The sequence below is a fragment of the Nymphalis io genome, chromosome 18, assembly GCF_905147045.1.
Source record: "Nymphalis io chromosome 18, ilAglIoxx1.1, whole genome shotgun sequence".
Taxonomy (NCBI): domain Eukaryota; kingdom Metazoa; phylum Arthropoda; class Insecta; order Lepidoptera; family Nymphalidae; genus Nymphalis; species Nymphalis io.
This window is the reverse complement of record NC_065905.1, coordinates 10220020-10237255: the sequence shown is the minus strand read 5'-3', so window position 1 is coordinate 10237255 and position 17236 is coordinate 10220020. Positions and strand designations below refer to the sequence as shown.

Here is a 17236-nt window from a genome sequence, read left to right as displayed (position 1 = left end):
ATAATATATGCTATTAATTTGTAATTAACACACATTGGTTATTTTATGTGTGTAAGCCCACTCATCACTCACTTACCGTATTAAAGGCCGTTAGTAGCTTAACATTTAATATTATCCAGAAACATGGCGATTCAAAATTTATTAGAGCTTTCAATAAGATATATTTTAAGTGAGGTTATTTATTGGTTATTTAGTATCCGTAAGTGACCGGCTAAAAGAGATTTTTTTATAGAATAGGAAGGCGCACATGGGCCACCTGATGGTAAGTAGTCAGCAACGCCCATGGACATTGGCATTGTAAGTGTTAACCATCGCTTACATCACCAATGTGCTACCAACTTTGGGAACTAAGATGTTATGTCCCTTGTGCCTGTAATTACACTGTCTCACTCACCCTTCAAACCGGAACACAACAATACCAAGTACTGCTATTTTGCGGTAGAATATCTGATGAGTGAGTGGTACCTACCCAGACGAGCTTGCACAAAGCCCTACCACCAGTAAAATCGAGAGAAAGAGAAAAAAAGACGAGTACATTATCCTAGAAATATAAACCATTTCTGAGATTCATAATGAGCTGTCAACGTTTATCATAGACATGCTGAGTTAGCCTGTAAATACGCAATTAAAAACAATCATTATATTATGTTCGTTATATAATTTTTAAGTTTTTGTGTATCATAGATGTTGTGTTTCTTATGTCAGTAATTACACTGTCTCACTCAGCTTACTATTTATCATAGGACAAAGTGAGGTTTATAGGTATTTTTTGTTATTTATTTTAAAATCTCCACAGACGTACTCTCCGTGCGTTTGTTGTATCTTGTTTATCAATTGGGTGACAATATTTTAATGTGTCCTCATGTATTTTTTATTGCCACGCAGCATTAAAATCTATCTTAACTATCTTATTTTAGGATCGCAAATTGATGACTATTTGTTACTTATTCATATTATGACTCTACCACGAAGACTTCGTCATGAATTCATTGACTTATTATGACTTATTGATATAACAACTGATTAGTACCGTCATCAGCTAATATACCACTAGATCGCACCTACCTACCTAGGTAGAATATAGGTTTAGGTATCAAACGAACTTACGCATAACAACTGAAGCTATCAACTTATCTCCCTTTAAGTAGATACATCTTAACAACACGAGATAGAACGAAGTCACGTTATAACCATAGCGTCTCCCATCTCCGTGTCGTGATAATCACTTTATAAAATCGACAGATCTTTATTACCGTACGTTAAAGTTTAAATTCCTTTAACATGAACTAACGCACTTTTACATAATGTCTTGACATCATCACGATTTAACCCGAGGTCATTTTTATTGTAACCCTTGGTTTTTCACGCGTCTTCTCTTTATAATGTATAACAATCAATTTAAAATTCATATATGTATATGCTTATTAAATTTTGATAACAATGATGTTAATTAGATTAATATTAGTTGATGGTAGGACCTTGAGCAAGCACGTCTGGTTACCACTCATCATATATTCTACCGCTAAGTAAGGCTTAGTTTTTTTGTGTTCCGGTTTGTTAAGTGAGCCAGTGTACAGTTTTACTTCAGGCACTACGGACATAACATCTTAGTTCCCGAGTTTTTTTTATAGAATAGGAAGGCGGACGAGCATGTGGGCCACCTGATGGTAAGTGGTCACCAACGCCCATAGACATTGGCATTGTAAGAAATGTTAACCACCGCTTACATCACCAATGCGCCACCAACCTTGGGAACTAAGATGTTATGTCCCTTGTGCCAGTAATTACACTGGCTCACTCACCCTTCAAACCGGAACACAACAGTACAAACTACTGCTGTTGTGCGATAGAATATCTGATGAGTGGGTGGTACCTACCCAGACGAGCTTGTACAAAGCTCTACCACAAGTAAACAGTATTAGTTGTAGTAGTATAAACAGTATATTATTACAGTTACTTCCTAAAATATAGTTCATAAAAGTTTGTAAACCTAAATAATCCCATTAATACTTTATAATATAATTTAAATGATCAAATTAAATTAATTAAGCCTTTTACGCCCAATAATAAAGGTTCTATAATATTAGTCAAGCTTAAAAAACTTTGTTGTTTTCATAAAAAAATATATTAAATATGAAAACGTAGGAAAAATGTTCCTTAAAATAATATAAGAGTAAAATGGTTATACAAATTCGAGCGTATTTAACAAGAAAAAAAATATATTTTAAAAGTAAATAGATATTAATAATATAGTCTAGTTAAAATGTTACAAATGAGTTATAACTTGTGCCATTCAACAATTAAAAAAAAAAGAATTCACGAAGTACGAATCTGTCAAATTGATTGTATATATTAAATGCATGATTATTGAGCATTGCTTGTTTAGATTCAATGCTTTTACAAACACTTTTGAATCTTTACCTTACAGGATAAAAAAAACGTAAATATATCTAAAACGTATATATAGAATCTAGCAAGAATTACCGGCATAATACAAAGTATTTATGTTTCATACGGATTATTACATTAATTGAATATTTACAATTCAATTCCTTATATTCTGCATACATTTCGACGACTTTCAACAACCACTAATTCCAATTTAACCTTACATATAAAAATTAATGGCTGTTTGTTCACACATTGTTCATTCGCTTATTATGAAACGTTTTTTCAGTTATTGCCGGCAATTACTTTGAAGTTTCGTATGTGTGAACATGTGTGTATGGAGTGTTATCAACGTATAAAAAAATTAAAGTGCTTTGTAATGTATGCTAGATTTATCGTCTTGTCTGCAAATGTATATAAGTGCCTACTGCCTCGTTGGTCTAGTGGCTTGATGTAAGGCCGGAGACCCGAGGTCCTAGTTTCAATTCCCAGGTCGGTCCAATATAAAGTGATTGGGTTTTTCTGTCAGAAAATTCTCAGTAGCAGCCCAGAGTCTAAAGTTGGAAGTGTGAACACTCTCGTGCCTCGGAAAGCACGTAAAACCGTTGGTCCTGCGCCTAAGCTCTTTCCGGTCGTGTCGGATTGCCGTCCCATCGGATTATGAAAGTTAGGGAATAGAGAGTGCACCTGTGTTTGCGCACACACTCGTGCACTATAATATCTCCTTCGTAGATAGTAGTTGGCTAATCTCTCTTGAGATTGGCCGCCGTGGCCGAAATCGGTCTGGAGGACATTATTATTATATAAGTACCAATGTAAAAATCATGATTTTCTTATACAAATGTACTTCTATTATGACAGTATTATTGTATGTACGTTATAATTAAGTACCTATCAAATATATCTTGCTAATATTAAGTATTAAAACAACAAAACACTTAATATGAAATTGATCCCCAAGTATAAGTACAGCTACAACCGACGGAATGACATTTTTTATAGTTAAATAAAGGTCACCGTGAGATATGGATGAGGCAAATCGTGACTGCGAGACGAGCGTTGACTTTTAAATCGCCATTTTAAATGAAAAATATTGTTACATCTGAAATGGACGTTCAGACCGACTCATACAGATAATAACATGATACCGCCTTAACTTAATATAATTTAAATTTTAAAAATAGAATCTAAATAGTTTTAACATTTATATTTTATTGAATAAGTGCAGGTAGAATGTCAAAGTGACCACTTGATGGTAAGTGGTAAATGTAATAACATCAGTAGTGTAAGTAATATTCCATCCAAAGCCAACACGCAATACAGGAACTCAGATGTTATGTCCATTGCGTCTTTAGTAGATATAGTAGTAGACAGGCTCAGGCTTCAAAGCTGAATATAGCAATAATAATTATTGCCGTTTGACCGTATAATAATTGATAAGTACAAACTAAGACGAGCTTACATAAAGCCACATTAAAATACTAATGGTTAGTTTTAACTAAGATATTTTTTTTAAGTTATATAATTTTGGATGTCTTAAATTTCTTAAAACACACCATGACACTAACAGCCATCATGAGGGACACGAGCGCTGATTTACGATAATAAATTATTATTATATATATCTACAGTGTGCGTCTATGGCTGGTGTGTTAGATAATTAAATTTAAGAATGCGATTAATAATTAAAAGTACTGTATGAAGTAGGTACTCATGCACATCGGCGCCTTATACAAATAAAATCACTCACTTTAATTATACTAATGCTACACACCTGACATATTTCTAGTTTTTTACTTAATATGAACTTGGATTTCGCGAAGTAATCGCCACACCACTTTGATTTAAGAAAGCACCTCGATTGCCTCGTGGTATTAACTTCTTAATTTGATATTGTTATCCCTTTGTGGTAATTATTAGGCATACTACATTACCTACGTAATTTACTTGGATTATACTTCGTTGCTATAAACACAAAAAAAAACCAATATTATTATTTCCTGGCAATAAATGTTATACTAATTAAATGTAAAATACACTGAGATAGGACTTCAAAATTTTGCTCATTGCCTGTTTACTATATATATTTTTAAGAACATTCATCTTTGAAAAAATAATTCGATACTTTAGAATCGCATCTGAACTCCTTCAATTGTATGTCATTTATAATGAAATTATAAAATGAATATGTGTACTTTACCAGTTACAGTGACTTTTGTCGTGTTGCGTAAGTTATTTGATTTAATTATTTTTTATTACAAATAATATACCAATTTAATTTCTGATAAAAAAAAACAAAATTGGAGGCAGAATTTTTATTAAATCATTTTATATTTATTTCTATAAATATTTACGAAAAAAAATGTTGGAATTTCAAGGTTACAATTAATCCAGGTACAAAGCCAACTAAAATCTATTATACTAGTATTTATTGTCACGAGCTCTAAAAGTGTGTTAAAAGTTAAGTTTAATAGGTTAAGTGGAACTTGTTTAGAATTTAGTCCCAACATTCAACTCATAAATAATAAATTTAAATGAAAGCCTATAAAATAGCTTGTTCAAATAAAAGCACTGCACGCGCTCAGTACCTTTGAAAGATTTGAAAATTTTGATTTGTAATTTTAGCATTTATTAATATTTTATAAGCAAATTTTAATTAACGCATAAAATTGTTCTGTCATTATGTTACAAATAGCTATTTTGTAAAAAATTAAAATGTAATATTTGCTACTCGGCGATAGATGGCGCTACTAATTTACGAACGATTCTTCGTGTAGTGACATCTATGAATAAACAGCATAAAACGAGTTATATTATTATTAATTTTGCAAACAATAATTATTTTATAAAATATATTAAAATTTTCATTTTAATAATGATGATGATGACTTCTCACTGAAGTGCTTAATTTATGTTATTAATTATTCAACTAGTGCTGCGCGATGTTCCTTTTACATTATATAGGTTATTGTTTTAATATTGTGTCCTAAATGTAACCTAAAATGTAAAATGTAAAATGTATGTACCTTTAGTTTGTTGGTATCTTTAAACCAATATCTTTTTTTTCTTCTTTCCCTTTTCTGGCGTGTATCTACGCTATTTGAGCGCAAAATATTCTGCCACCAATATCGTTAGAGGACGATTGTGGGTTGACACAAATGTCATTTCGAGTCTTACAAACGTTGTTAAGCAGGTGATTAGTTAAACAATATTCTGTCTTATTCTTTCGAATTACAAGTCTATAAGGACAGAAAGAGCGAAATCAGTGTAAATAAAATAAAACAGCTGACCAACGTTTATAGGAATTATAAGTATGGCCGTTAATAACTATGAGTATAATTAATAACTGAAAGTGAATTAATACTCTGTGTGAGTTTTCACATCAGACGACGATACACCTTCCTTCGGACTTCTACTATGTCCTATTCAATTTACAAAGAAAATCTTAAACTATTGAGATTTGAAATTTTGAGACCCTCGTTTTGTAATGGGCAAAGGTGCATTAGAAAAGTTTTGCGAAATTTCGATTTGAAAGGGTGCGACATTTGACGGTTATAACGCGATACAAAGGGTACTTACACTTCGGAGTGCGCTCGTAGACGTTAAAAGTGATGTTCTTGGTTTATTATGAGAATGCCCGTTCTAAGATAATAATGAACTAGTATGAAGAACTTGAAACATTTTTTTTGTATCTGTTTTGTTAATAAGTTTAAATATCTTTATGTATATTATTTATATTTTTATTGAAACAGAATAAACACAAAACAAATTCAGCTATTCATTAAATTTTTGGAATAGGTAAGTATTACGATGCTGAGACCCGACGGCGTAGAACAATGATTGATCTTCGCCGTAAATAATACCTTGCAGGACTTTATAACTTTAAAAAAATATATAGTCATAAAGATTAAATCTAATTGAATATGTCTATAATTCTATATTACTCATATTTACGCTAAACTTATATAAATTAAAGTAAAATGTCCAATTTTACACTCTCGCTTTGTATATATATGTAATATCGTATATATCTATATAAGTACTTACTACTTTTATAAAGTTGATATTGCGTGCACGAAAGTGTGAGATTTGAGAGAGCTTAAATTTATATGGATAAGAAGTGCAGGATGTTAACATATTTGTATAATGAGTGTACAAATAGATTATATCGAAATGAAACAATCATAGATTACACTGCCGAATGCCGATGACAACACAATGTGACAAACTTCAAAACCATAGAAATGTTTTTGACATTGTATTTTTTTTAATAATGTTAAGGCAACGTACACCTAAGCCTCATTGTTCCTATTTGTCGTATTATTTATTTATATAAATAAAATTAAAATACTGTATTAAACATAGAAGCATTACACTTACTTATTAATGGGTAAATTATAAACTACCACCGGTTCGGAAAAGAAGCACCCAGCCAGGGCAGCTTTTTTTCCGGAGAAAAAACAACTTATTTAAAAAAAATATATGTACTTTGTAGCAGTTAAAATTTCTGATTCTTGTTAAATATGATGTCATGTCTCAATGATGTTACATTTCGTCAAGTAGAAATGAATTACAGTCCAATTTCGACCACTACTAAATTTAAATATTTTGTTATAACCTTTGTGTTAATAGCAAACCCAGCGCCACGTAGCGCGTGCTTCAAGCAATTCTTACAGAACATGACGTCAACGTGTTATGGCGCATGCGCTTGGATGTAAATGCTATTGTAGTATCAAGTATCATTACTAGATGGCTCTTTAACAATAAATTGATCAACTTAAAAACAGCTTAATTTTGAAATCATGACGTCTTTGACCTTTGTTTCTAAATCCAATTTGCTAACATACTTATTGCACAGTAAGAACTAAACAATTTATGTTAAAAAAATAATAATACTTATCTAAACACGAAAAAATTATGATAAATATTAACTTGACGAAAACAAATGCATTTTTAATTTTGTAATGACATTTGTATGTTAAGAAAAATAATGAACAATTGTTATATTATTATAACTTTTTAATTTGTTTAAGTTAACAAATACCTACTAATAAATTCGCCTACTTATTAAATTTTACAGTAACGATATTTTTTATTAAGTCACGTGTTACAATAATAAGAAATGAGCAAACGCAATCGATTTCTAGCGCTGTCATTGACAGAGAAAACGAGTTCACTGTATTTTACGTAATGATGATGATATATTTAAACTAGTGCTTTACTCTCGGCTTCGTTTGCGTCATAATTCCGAAACAAAGTTCTTTTTTTAAAAAAAAAAGGATTTTCATACAAACCTTTATCCCCTTTATCGCCTTAGGGGTTATTTTTTCCTCCTTAGTGCTAACCCAATAGCTTGGGTTGTACGTTGAAATGTCAGTCAGTTATTTTTTTATGTATTTAAATGATTAGTAAAAAAAACTTCCTTGGAGATTGGTAGCTAGTTGACATTGTCACCGATAAGCAGCACTTATAATTATTTTATTCCGGTTGGTTGTGAGGGAACCAGTGTAACAAGGGTATAAATAGGCATTTTGTTAGTTCCCAAGGTTGGTGTCGCATTCAAGATTACGAACCAATGTCTGTGGGCGGTGGTGACCACTTAATATATGGTCCATTTGCCAGTCCGCCTATCTATTGTAAATAATAAATAAAATCTAATAAATTTGCAGTAAGCGAGAGGTCACCGAATCCATAATCTGGATTATAAAGCCGATTTTTTTGTCAATAAATTCTGAGTAGCAGGCCGGCACTTGACAGCAGTGATTAAAATCCCGTACCTCGTAAAGCACGTAAAGCGGTTGGTTCTGACCTAATGTCTACCCGGTACCAGACCTAGTCGAATTACTGATATTGGACTTTGTATAGATTAGTGTCTAATTGTGTGTTTTACGCACACACGCGCACGAGCCTCATCTTATCGTTAGTTGTCAACTTCGACGACTACAAAAATTCAACAAACATAATCTGATATTTACTTACGTTGTCAGATGATTGCTAGTTTTGTTTTATGTTTTACACTGACTCATTCTCTACCGGAAATAGCAATAAAAATCAATCGAGTGCGAGTCGACATCGCATTATAGGGTTCCGTATTCCGTTTCTCATGGGAACAAACTTACAATTTTCGTTTAACATTTGTGGTAACTGTGACTTAGGCCATACATCCATAAGGATGGGGGGGAGTCAATTTTCATGTTCTTTTATACGGAACAATATATGCTTGAAATATATTTTTCTTCCCAATTAAGCTTCAAGCTTTTCAATTGATCACCTATATATTAAACCTCTTTAGTCAAGTCATAGACTAAAGTCTCTGACACTGTTCCGTTTGTTCATCGGATGTACAGAATTCTAAATATGCTATTAGACAATAGAATAATTGGTAAACTGAAGATAAAACGGAATAATCCCTACGGACGTTCTATAGGCACTTTTGAATCATCAATTAACTTGATTAATTTCAATATAAACGTGCCCCAAGTTTGAAAAGCACTAAAACAACCATCAAGAAACACTATTTAGATCTGTCACGTGTCATGTATGACACGCCTTGTCTATTAATGATTTTTTAATACAAAATTTTAATTATATTAATTGACAATTAATGTAAATGTGATTACGGAATTTTACCGTTAATAACGCAATGGTACACGGGCCGACTAGCGATGTAAAAGTCGCAGGTTGGATCCTGTTTTTGTACATATGTGTATGTGTGTGTGATTGCGTGCGTGCGTTCGTGAATGCGTGATTGTCTGTGTGTGCATAAAATCTTAAAATATATATCTATTTATTTTGATTCGGCTGCATAAAGTTTGTGTTAATTATCCTATCCTAATAAGGAAAAATAATTGGTGATTATTCGGCAACACTGCTCTGGGTAGTGCTGGTCGAACAGAGACCTGGGTAGCGTAATACTATTAATAAGACTTCTACCATCTTCGAGCGTTTGGACGACCTTGAAGCCTTATTAAGGCCCGTCCCAAACCCACTTATATGTTACACTTAAAAATTGAGGTTAAGTAATAGACCGTGAATGCCTTATCACTAGGAAGTGACCTCTTAAGAATTATTATAGAGGTCATTGTACCAAGCACCAGTGCGAATTAGTGGCGTATGGCACATTTGCATATACATGGGGAAAATTAAATAAAAAAACAAATTCAAGCAAAAACGAATCGGTTCTCGTTCGCATTTTAAGCCGCGATCGGAATTCGGTTATGATGACGGATTCTCGGCAAAAAAATCTTAGCAATATTATAAATGCAAAAGTGAGTTTGTTTGTTGTTACGCTGTCACGTCTTAACTACTCCACGAACCACCATGAATTGCATATACTTTGTCAGGGATACAGAAAAGCACGTATCTAAAACCTGCCCTTTTTTATCGGTGGAAAAACGCATGACGTGCTTCCCTCACGGGAACATAGGGGGCTTAGGTCGGACTTACCGTTGCCCAAGGCGCCGAGTGCGCCCCGAACCACCAAAAACCAGCAGTACACTTTCCGTCTTAACGAGGAGTGCCACGGGGTTGCTTGTGCATCTTACCGTGACAACTCCTGCCGCTCCCCAAACGAAACTAGTTCTTAATAATCTTTGATCATTGAGATCAAAAAAAAATATATAACAGATATTTTGACACAGTATAATTATCTTTCTGTGTAACAAGCAGTAATTGTTTCGCGCAATGCGTTTTAAATGTCTATGTAGGTGTATGTGGTGTAGGACTTCAGTTAAATTGAAGTTTCCATGTCACTTACATTTCAAAGAGTCCGCATATAATATTTTTAAAGTTTAAACTTATTCGTCGTTTGTTGAATAATAGATTAAAAAACAAAACTGATTCATATCGAAGTGTATTATTTTATTTAATTATCTGAAATATATATATTCTATTGAATATAATAATTTAAGTATACAAAAGAAAACCATTATGTTCTAAATTTTAAAAACGTGAATTTATTATTTATATATATTTTAATATCATTATAATTATTCTTATATATGTTTTTTTTTTTGTTAGGAAATACGAATGATTTTTACAGTGTGTCATAATCTTTAATTAGTTTTAATGAACAAAAACCTGAACTGTCAAACATTGCTATAGTATATAAACTAAACGTAGCCACATGTACGGCTCAGTTGTCCGAGATAGTGAACGGAGAATGTCATTCAGTGACCTGACTGATAGTAAGAAGAATGTATGCCGACGTTATCAAATACATCCTATTAATGTTATGCGCACAAACTATCGCAAGGAGCATACACGAGTACAATGCAGAGAGAGCTAATCTATTAGAACAAGAATTCGGGCTACAAGTCGGTGGAAAAATTCAATTAAGTGACAAAGAAAATTCCGCGAACGACGTTTTAATGCGGTACAAGCAACAGGAAGTCGACGAATCGTTCCAAAATCCGAAATATTTCAACTTCTCACGACACTATTTCACATATAAAAATGATATCGAAAGGTCTAAAGTGTACCAGATAATACGGAGGATGCCTAAAGGAGCCGCCCTTCACGTTCACAGCTCGCTAATGCTCAGCGCGGAACGTTTACTTGCTCTGACGTATGAGGAGCACTTATATGCGTGCTTCGCGAACGACGATTTAAAATTACACTTCTCTGTCACCGTCCCTAAGCGACCTTGTCCAACTAAATGGCAACTCCTCAACGTATTAAGAAACAACACAGAGGATATCGTTTCTTTCGACGAAAGTATAAAAAAACACTTCACTCTATATTCCGAAAATGAAAAGGATCTGAACTACGATATAAACTACGTTTGGGAAAGGTTCGATAAAGTCTGTCATACGATTAAAGATCTCATCGCGTACAGACCCGTACGAGAGAAATTCTTCTATGAGGCATTAAAAGAGTTTTACAATGATAGAGTTATGTACATCGAATTACGAAGCGGTTTACCGATTCTGTACGAATTGGACGGGACAGTACATGATCTGGCTCATATGCCTCGAATTTATCATCGTGTCGCGAAAAAATTTAAGGAGGATTACCCAGATTTCATAGGAATAAAATTAATAGTGACAATGCATCGCGCGAAGGATATCACTAAAATACGCAAGAGTATTGAAATAGCTCGACAAATCAAAGAGGAGCTACCAGATATGTTCGCTGGTTTTGATCTAGTAGGCCAGGAGGACATGGGTAAACCATTAGTGGAGTTTCTCCCAGCGTTAACAGAAGCTAAAGACGATATTAACTTTTATTTCCACGGGGGAGAGACTAATTGGTTCGGCTCATCGACAGATGAAAACTTGGTGGACGCTATTCTTTTGGGTTCGAAGAGAATCGGCCATGGATACGCATTAATAAAGCATCCATCACTCCTGGCAGCTGTGAAAGCTAGAGACATAGCATTAGAAGTGAACGTAATATCCAATGTTGTATTGTCGTTGGTGAGTGATGTTAGGAACCATCCATTAGCTTCGTACTTGGCACTCGGCATGCCAGTTGTTCTATCGAGTGATGACCCAGGAGCCTGGGGCGCGGATCCCTTATCCCATGACTTTTATATATCATTTGTTGGTATAGCTAGTAAGCGTGCTGACTTACGTATGCTAAAACAATTAGTGATTAATTCGATAAAATACAGTGCATTGGACGGTAGTGAAAAAATGAAGGCGTTCCAACAATTATTTAGGGAATGGGATGATTTTATTGAAGATATCAATACGAATTTTAGATAATATTTATTATTAATATTGTTTTAATTGTTTTGTTGAAAACTACATAAATGTTTTTCAATTTAGAATAGTATAGTTTTTAATTTAATGCTAATAATGTTATTATAAACTAAATATTTAACCGTCTATAAATACTAACCATTTGAAATAGTTTGACGAAATTACTTTTGCTATACGAAAATACTTTTAAATCGTCATTTTATAAGATTATATCATAAATCGACGAAGGTATCAAGGAAGGTATAAGGAATAAGTGACAAAACACCTAGTAGGCTATTATTTCTGCAAATTTTATTAAGACTAACTTTAGATATAGAACCTTTTTAAAAAACATTGAAAACGGCGAAGATTTTGCATAACATAGATATAAAATATAGAAGATATAATTCATTAATGTTGTAACACAAAGTAAATTGCACGCTAATTCATATATTAAAATTTCAGTAACAGTAACAGCCTGTTAATGTCCCACTGCTGGGCTAAGGCCTCCTCTCCCTTTTGAGGCGAAGGTTTGGAGCTTATTCTACCACGCTGCTCCAATGCGGGTTGGTAGAATACACATGTGACAAAATTTCAATGAAATTAGACACATGCAGGTTCCCTCACGATGTTTTCCTTCACCGTCAAGCACGAGATGAATTATAAATACAAATTAAGCACATGAAAATTTAGTGGTGCCTACCCGGGTTTGAACCCACGATCATCGGTTAAGATTCACGCGTTCTAACCACTAGGCCATCTCGACTTTTTTTTTTTTTTTTAATTTCACTAACAATAAAATGTAACAAAAATTGTAAAATCAGTGATTTCACCAGTCTATTGTCAGGTGTTTTATTTTCCGAATACTAGTCGTTTTTCCAATCTGATAGTATATGTGTTTGGATTTAATTTAAGTACTATTTTATGTATATAGACCATAAACTGGCTGACTTTTACTGGTGGCAGGGCTTTGTACCTCATCAGATATTCTACCGCAAAACAGCAGTACTTGGTATTGTTGTGTTCCGATTTGAAGGGTGAGTGAACCAGTGTAATTACCGATACAAGGGACATAACATCTCAGTTCCCAAGTTTGGTGGCGCATTGGCTATGTAAGTCATGATTAACATTTCGTACAATGCTAATGTCTATGGGTGTTGGTGACCACTTTAACTTCAGGTGGCCCATATTCTCGTCCGCCTATCTATTGTATAAAAAAAAGACGTGTTGTATTGATTATATAAATTGATTTCCGTTAACATGTGCTTACATGTATTTATTCTGTGTCAGCATCACAATCTAAAACTTAGGATTATTGATTACAAACTCCCCATAGTTTATATTATGAGTAACACGACTGATAACGATATGACTGTATTATATGTGTGGCTTAAATCATTTCTTTGAAACCGTTAAATAAAGCTAATATTTACTATTATACAGTACAGTACAGTAACAGCCTGCAAATGTCCCACTGCTGGGCTAAGGCCTCCTCTCCCTTTTTGAGGAGAAGGTATGGAGCTTATTCCACCACGCTGCTCCAATGCGGTTTGGTGGAACACACATGAGGCAGGATTTCAATGAAATCAGACACATGCAAATTTCCTCACGATGTTTTCCTTCACCGTCAAGCACGAAATGAATTATAAACACAAATTAAGCACATGAAAATTCAGTGGTGCTTGCGCGGGTTTGAACCCACGATCATCGGTTAAGATTCACGCGTTCTAACCACTAGGCTATCTCATGCTTACTATCATCTCATCATTACTATTATAATTACTGATAAAAACAATTGTATATAATATAATTTCCTTTAATAATATTCCCATATGTATGATTTAATAGTGCTCGCTTTTTGTCATGGTTACTCACCTTTCAAACCGAAACGAACCAATATTAACTATTATAACAATATAACAGTAGTTAAGTGATAAAAATATTAAGTTACAAGGTATTAAATTTATTTAAAATGTGTGTTATTTATGTGAAATATAATTGTACATATTTTTTATACATACACTATCATAATATCGTTAGATTAAAGATTTTGAATACAAGATGTATATCGAGTATGTTTTTTATTTAATTCTGTTTATTTTAAATAATAATTGAATTTACATACAAAATCTTTTGATTACTAACAGTGATACCAATAATAATAATTAATAAATTATTTAGTCTTCGACGAATTCACACGACTTGCAATTATCATTTGTACAGTACCTATTGATTTATAAACATCTTAGCGCTCGGTACAACGGTCTAACTGAAACTTCGAGCGTCAGACGAGTGAGCGTAAGATTTCGAGCATCAGATGACGTCAGCGGAAATATGTTATTGTAAGTGATTCTCGTGAGTACCTTGACACTCACACCATTTTACTTTTTTTTATATATATTTAAGGCAAGACAAATAAACTTAAGTAAATACATTTCTGTATTTTTTTAATAAATTGGTAGGTGTACTATCAAATTGGCATTTTGATGGTATGTGGTCACCACCGCCCACAGACATTGGCGCTATAAGAAATGTTAACCATTATATAGTTACAACGTCAATACACCACCAACCGTGGGAACTAACATATCATGTTCCATGTGCCTGTAGTCACGCTGGCTCACTCACCCTTCATACCGGAACACAAAAATACTAAGCATTGCTTTTTGGCGGTAGAATATCTGATGAGTGTGTGATACCTACCCAGACGAGCTTGCACAAAGCCATACCACCAAGTAACATTAATTATTAAAGTTACGAGGCAGGCAGTCAGCAGGTCGATTATTCGGCTACAGATAATAAGGTCCTGGATTCAAATATATCGCACATGTTCGCACACGCTTTTATGGGCTATATTATTGCGATGCTAGTAAGCGGTAATAATGACCGCTATGGCCGAAATTAAACTATATGATATACAATAAGATGTATTTTGTTTTTAAAGATTAACCATTCGTGTAAAGATTACTTGTCACCTTAAAGATGATGATAAATTTTGTGTCTAAAACGAAGAATTGATTATATCTTTGTACAATATTACGTCACATTGCTTTGCTTTAAATTTGAGCAGTGCTATTCTGAAAGAGCTAGATTACTACTCACCAGTGAAATGTTACCCGTGAAACCAACTTATGGTGATATACTATTTTGATGTATTCTTGAAATATTATAGTTGTTGTGATCAATGTCGCATACCACTTTCTGACATTCACCGATTTTTTCGGTGAGTTTCGGGTTGCGAGTTTTCAAGCGGTGGTAGTCACTTTCCAATGTCAAATAAACAAATGAAAAAATAAATCCACAATCAATGAGAAAATTATCGCTTTTTCGCTTCAGCGGACATAAACAAAGACACATAGTGACTTCATTTTCATATGATTTCATTCATAAAATATTTAAAATTATCACTTGACCAACAATTAACATACTGTATTGAGTAATTTAGACGAAGGCGAAGTTCAAAATCGCTTCGACAATTGTCAAATGCTCTTTGTCTCGCTTCCTTGTTGCGAAATCGATTACCCATAGAATTGCAGTACAGTGTACAACACTATTTGCTACATCACAGGGAATAATAAGCAACACGATAGTATCAACCGTGTTAATATACATTGCGTATTAACAAAACACACCACGCTCATTGCGTTAAGCCAAAGCTGTAATGAACAATGAATCAAGCGGCATTTACTTGCTTTACAAATTTCTATAGTAGAATTGATTCGAAACCACTTCGATTGTAAATAATTGTAGGGAATTTGTGAAAACGAAACCGTCCGAGAACAGACTGCGTACGAAATTTTGCATTATAGAAGTTGAACACGCAGAAAGTACCTGAACTCGTGTTATATATTTCCTAAAAGAAAGTGAAAGAAAAGTAACAGCTTGTAAATGTCCCACCGCTGGTCAACCGTCTCCTTTCCTCTTGAAGATTCTTTAATAATACCTATATTTTTTTAAGTTCACATAGTGTTACATATATCCCTTATTACTACAGGTAGTATATCTCTTCACGGTAGCGTGCGAAAGCGATTCCGGGGCGCTCCTCGTTAAGAGGGAAAGGGTACCGCTGGTTTTTTAGTAGGTATTCCGATATTCAGGGCGCACTCGGCGCCTTGGACACCGGCGAGCCCCACATACCCCCCTCTAGAAACGCGGAACGTTTTTCCAGCGTTAAATAAAAAGGTAATAAATCTCTTGTTCCTGTAATTACATTGGCTCACATAAAATAAATGCACAAAGCCCTACCACGAATCGAGTCGAATTGATAATGCTATTTACTGTATCAAGTTCATATAAAACTAAATGAGTTTTCCCAATTTCGGACACTAACATTACATTTTTTGTTTACAACAAAGATAAGATTACGGATAATTTTAACTACTACAACTATATTTTTCATTTAATTGAAAATATCTTGCTGATGAAGATGAGGATGTATTCCTGACCGATTTCGGTTCACTCTCATAATCCAATGACAACAACTTACGTCGATAAACCGATACACATGTCCACGTAATTTTTATCTTTTGCTTTATAATAACAATACAAATGCATAATATGTAATTATTGAAATTACATCGGTTTAATACGATAACAATGTATTTATTATTTATTTATCGCCAAGCGATAAAACAATTTGTAACCTTGACTCGTTAGTAAATAAAAGTAACATTAATATCATTGGCGGTAATATCTTGTACCTGCTTATAGCATGCTATTTTAAGCGAGGCTTTAACCCCGTGTGATGGGAGAGGTGTTAGTACCTTTTTTTAAATATAGTATAGGTAAGCGGGCGAGCATATGGGTCACCTGATGGCAAGTGGTCACCAACGCCCATAGACATTGGCATTGTGAGAAATGTTAACCATCACTTACATCGACAATGCGCCACCAACCTTGGGAACTAAGATCCTTGTGCATGTAATTATACTGGGCTCACTCACTTCAATCCGGAACACAACAATACAAAGTACTGCTGTTTTGCGGTAGAATATCTGATGAGTGGGTGTTATCTTCCCAGACGAGCTTGCACGAAGCCCTACCAACAGTGACACCTTAAGTTCTTTTCAGTACTCCTGACAACGTATGCAAAATTTAAACGATCGTTTGACTAGTTTATATAAAAAAAAAGAAAGAAAGAAAAGAAAACGTAACAAACAAAGAAA

At 33.8% G+C, this 17236-nt stretch overlaps 1 protein-coding gene across 1 annotated transcript; it reads left to right on the top strand.

Annotated features, from left to right (window-relative positions):
• The first annotated feature begins 10535 nt into the window (after positions 1–10535).
• Positions 10536–12155, top strand: LOC126775440 (adenosine deaminase 2-like). Its single transcript, XM_050497396.1, has one exon. It carries the CDS (start codon positions 10584–10586, stop codon positions 12093–12095), a length of 1512 nt encoding a protein of 503 aa, XP_050353353.1. The 5' UTR covers positions 10536–10583; the 3' UTR covers positions 12096–12155.
• The last annotated feature ends 5081 nt before the right edge of the window (positions 12156–17236 follow it).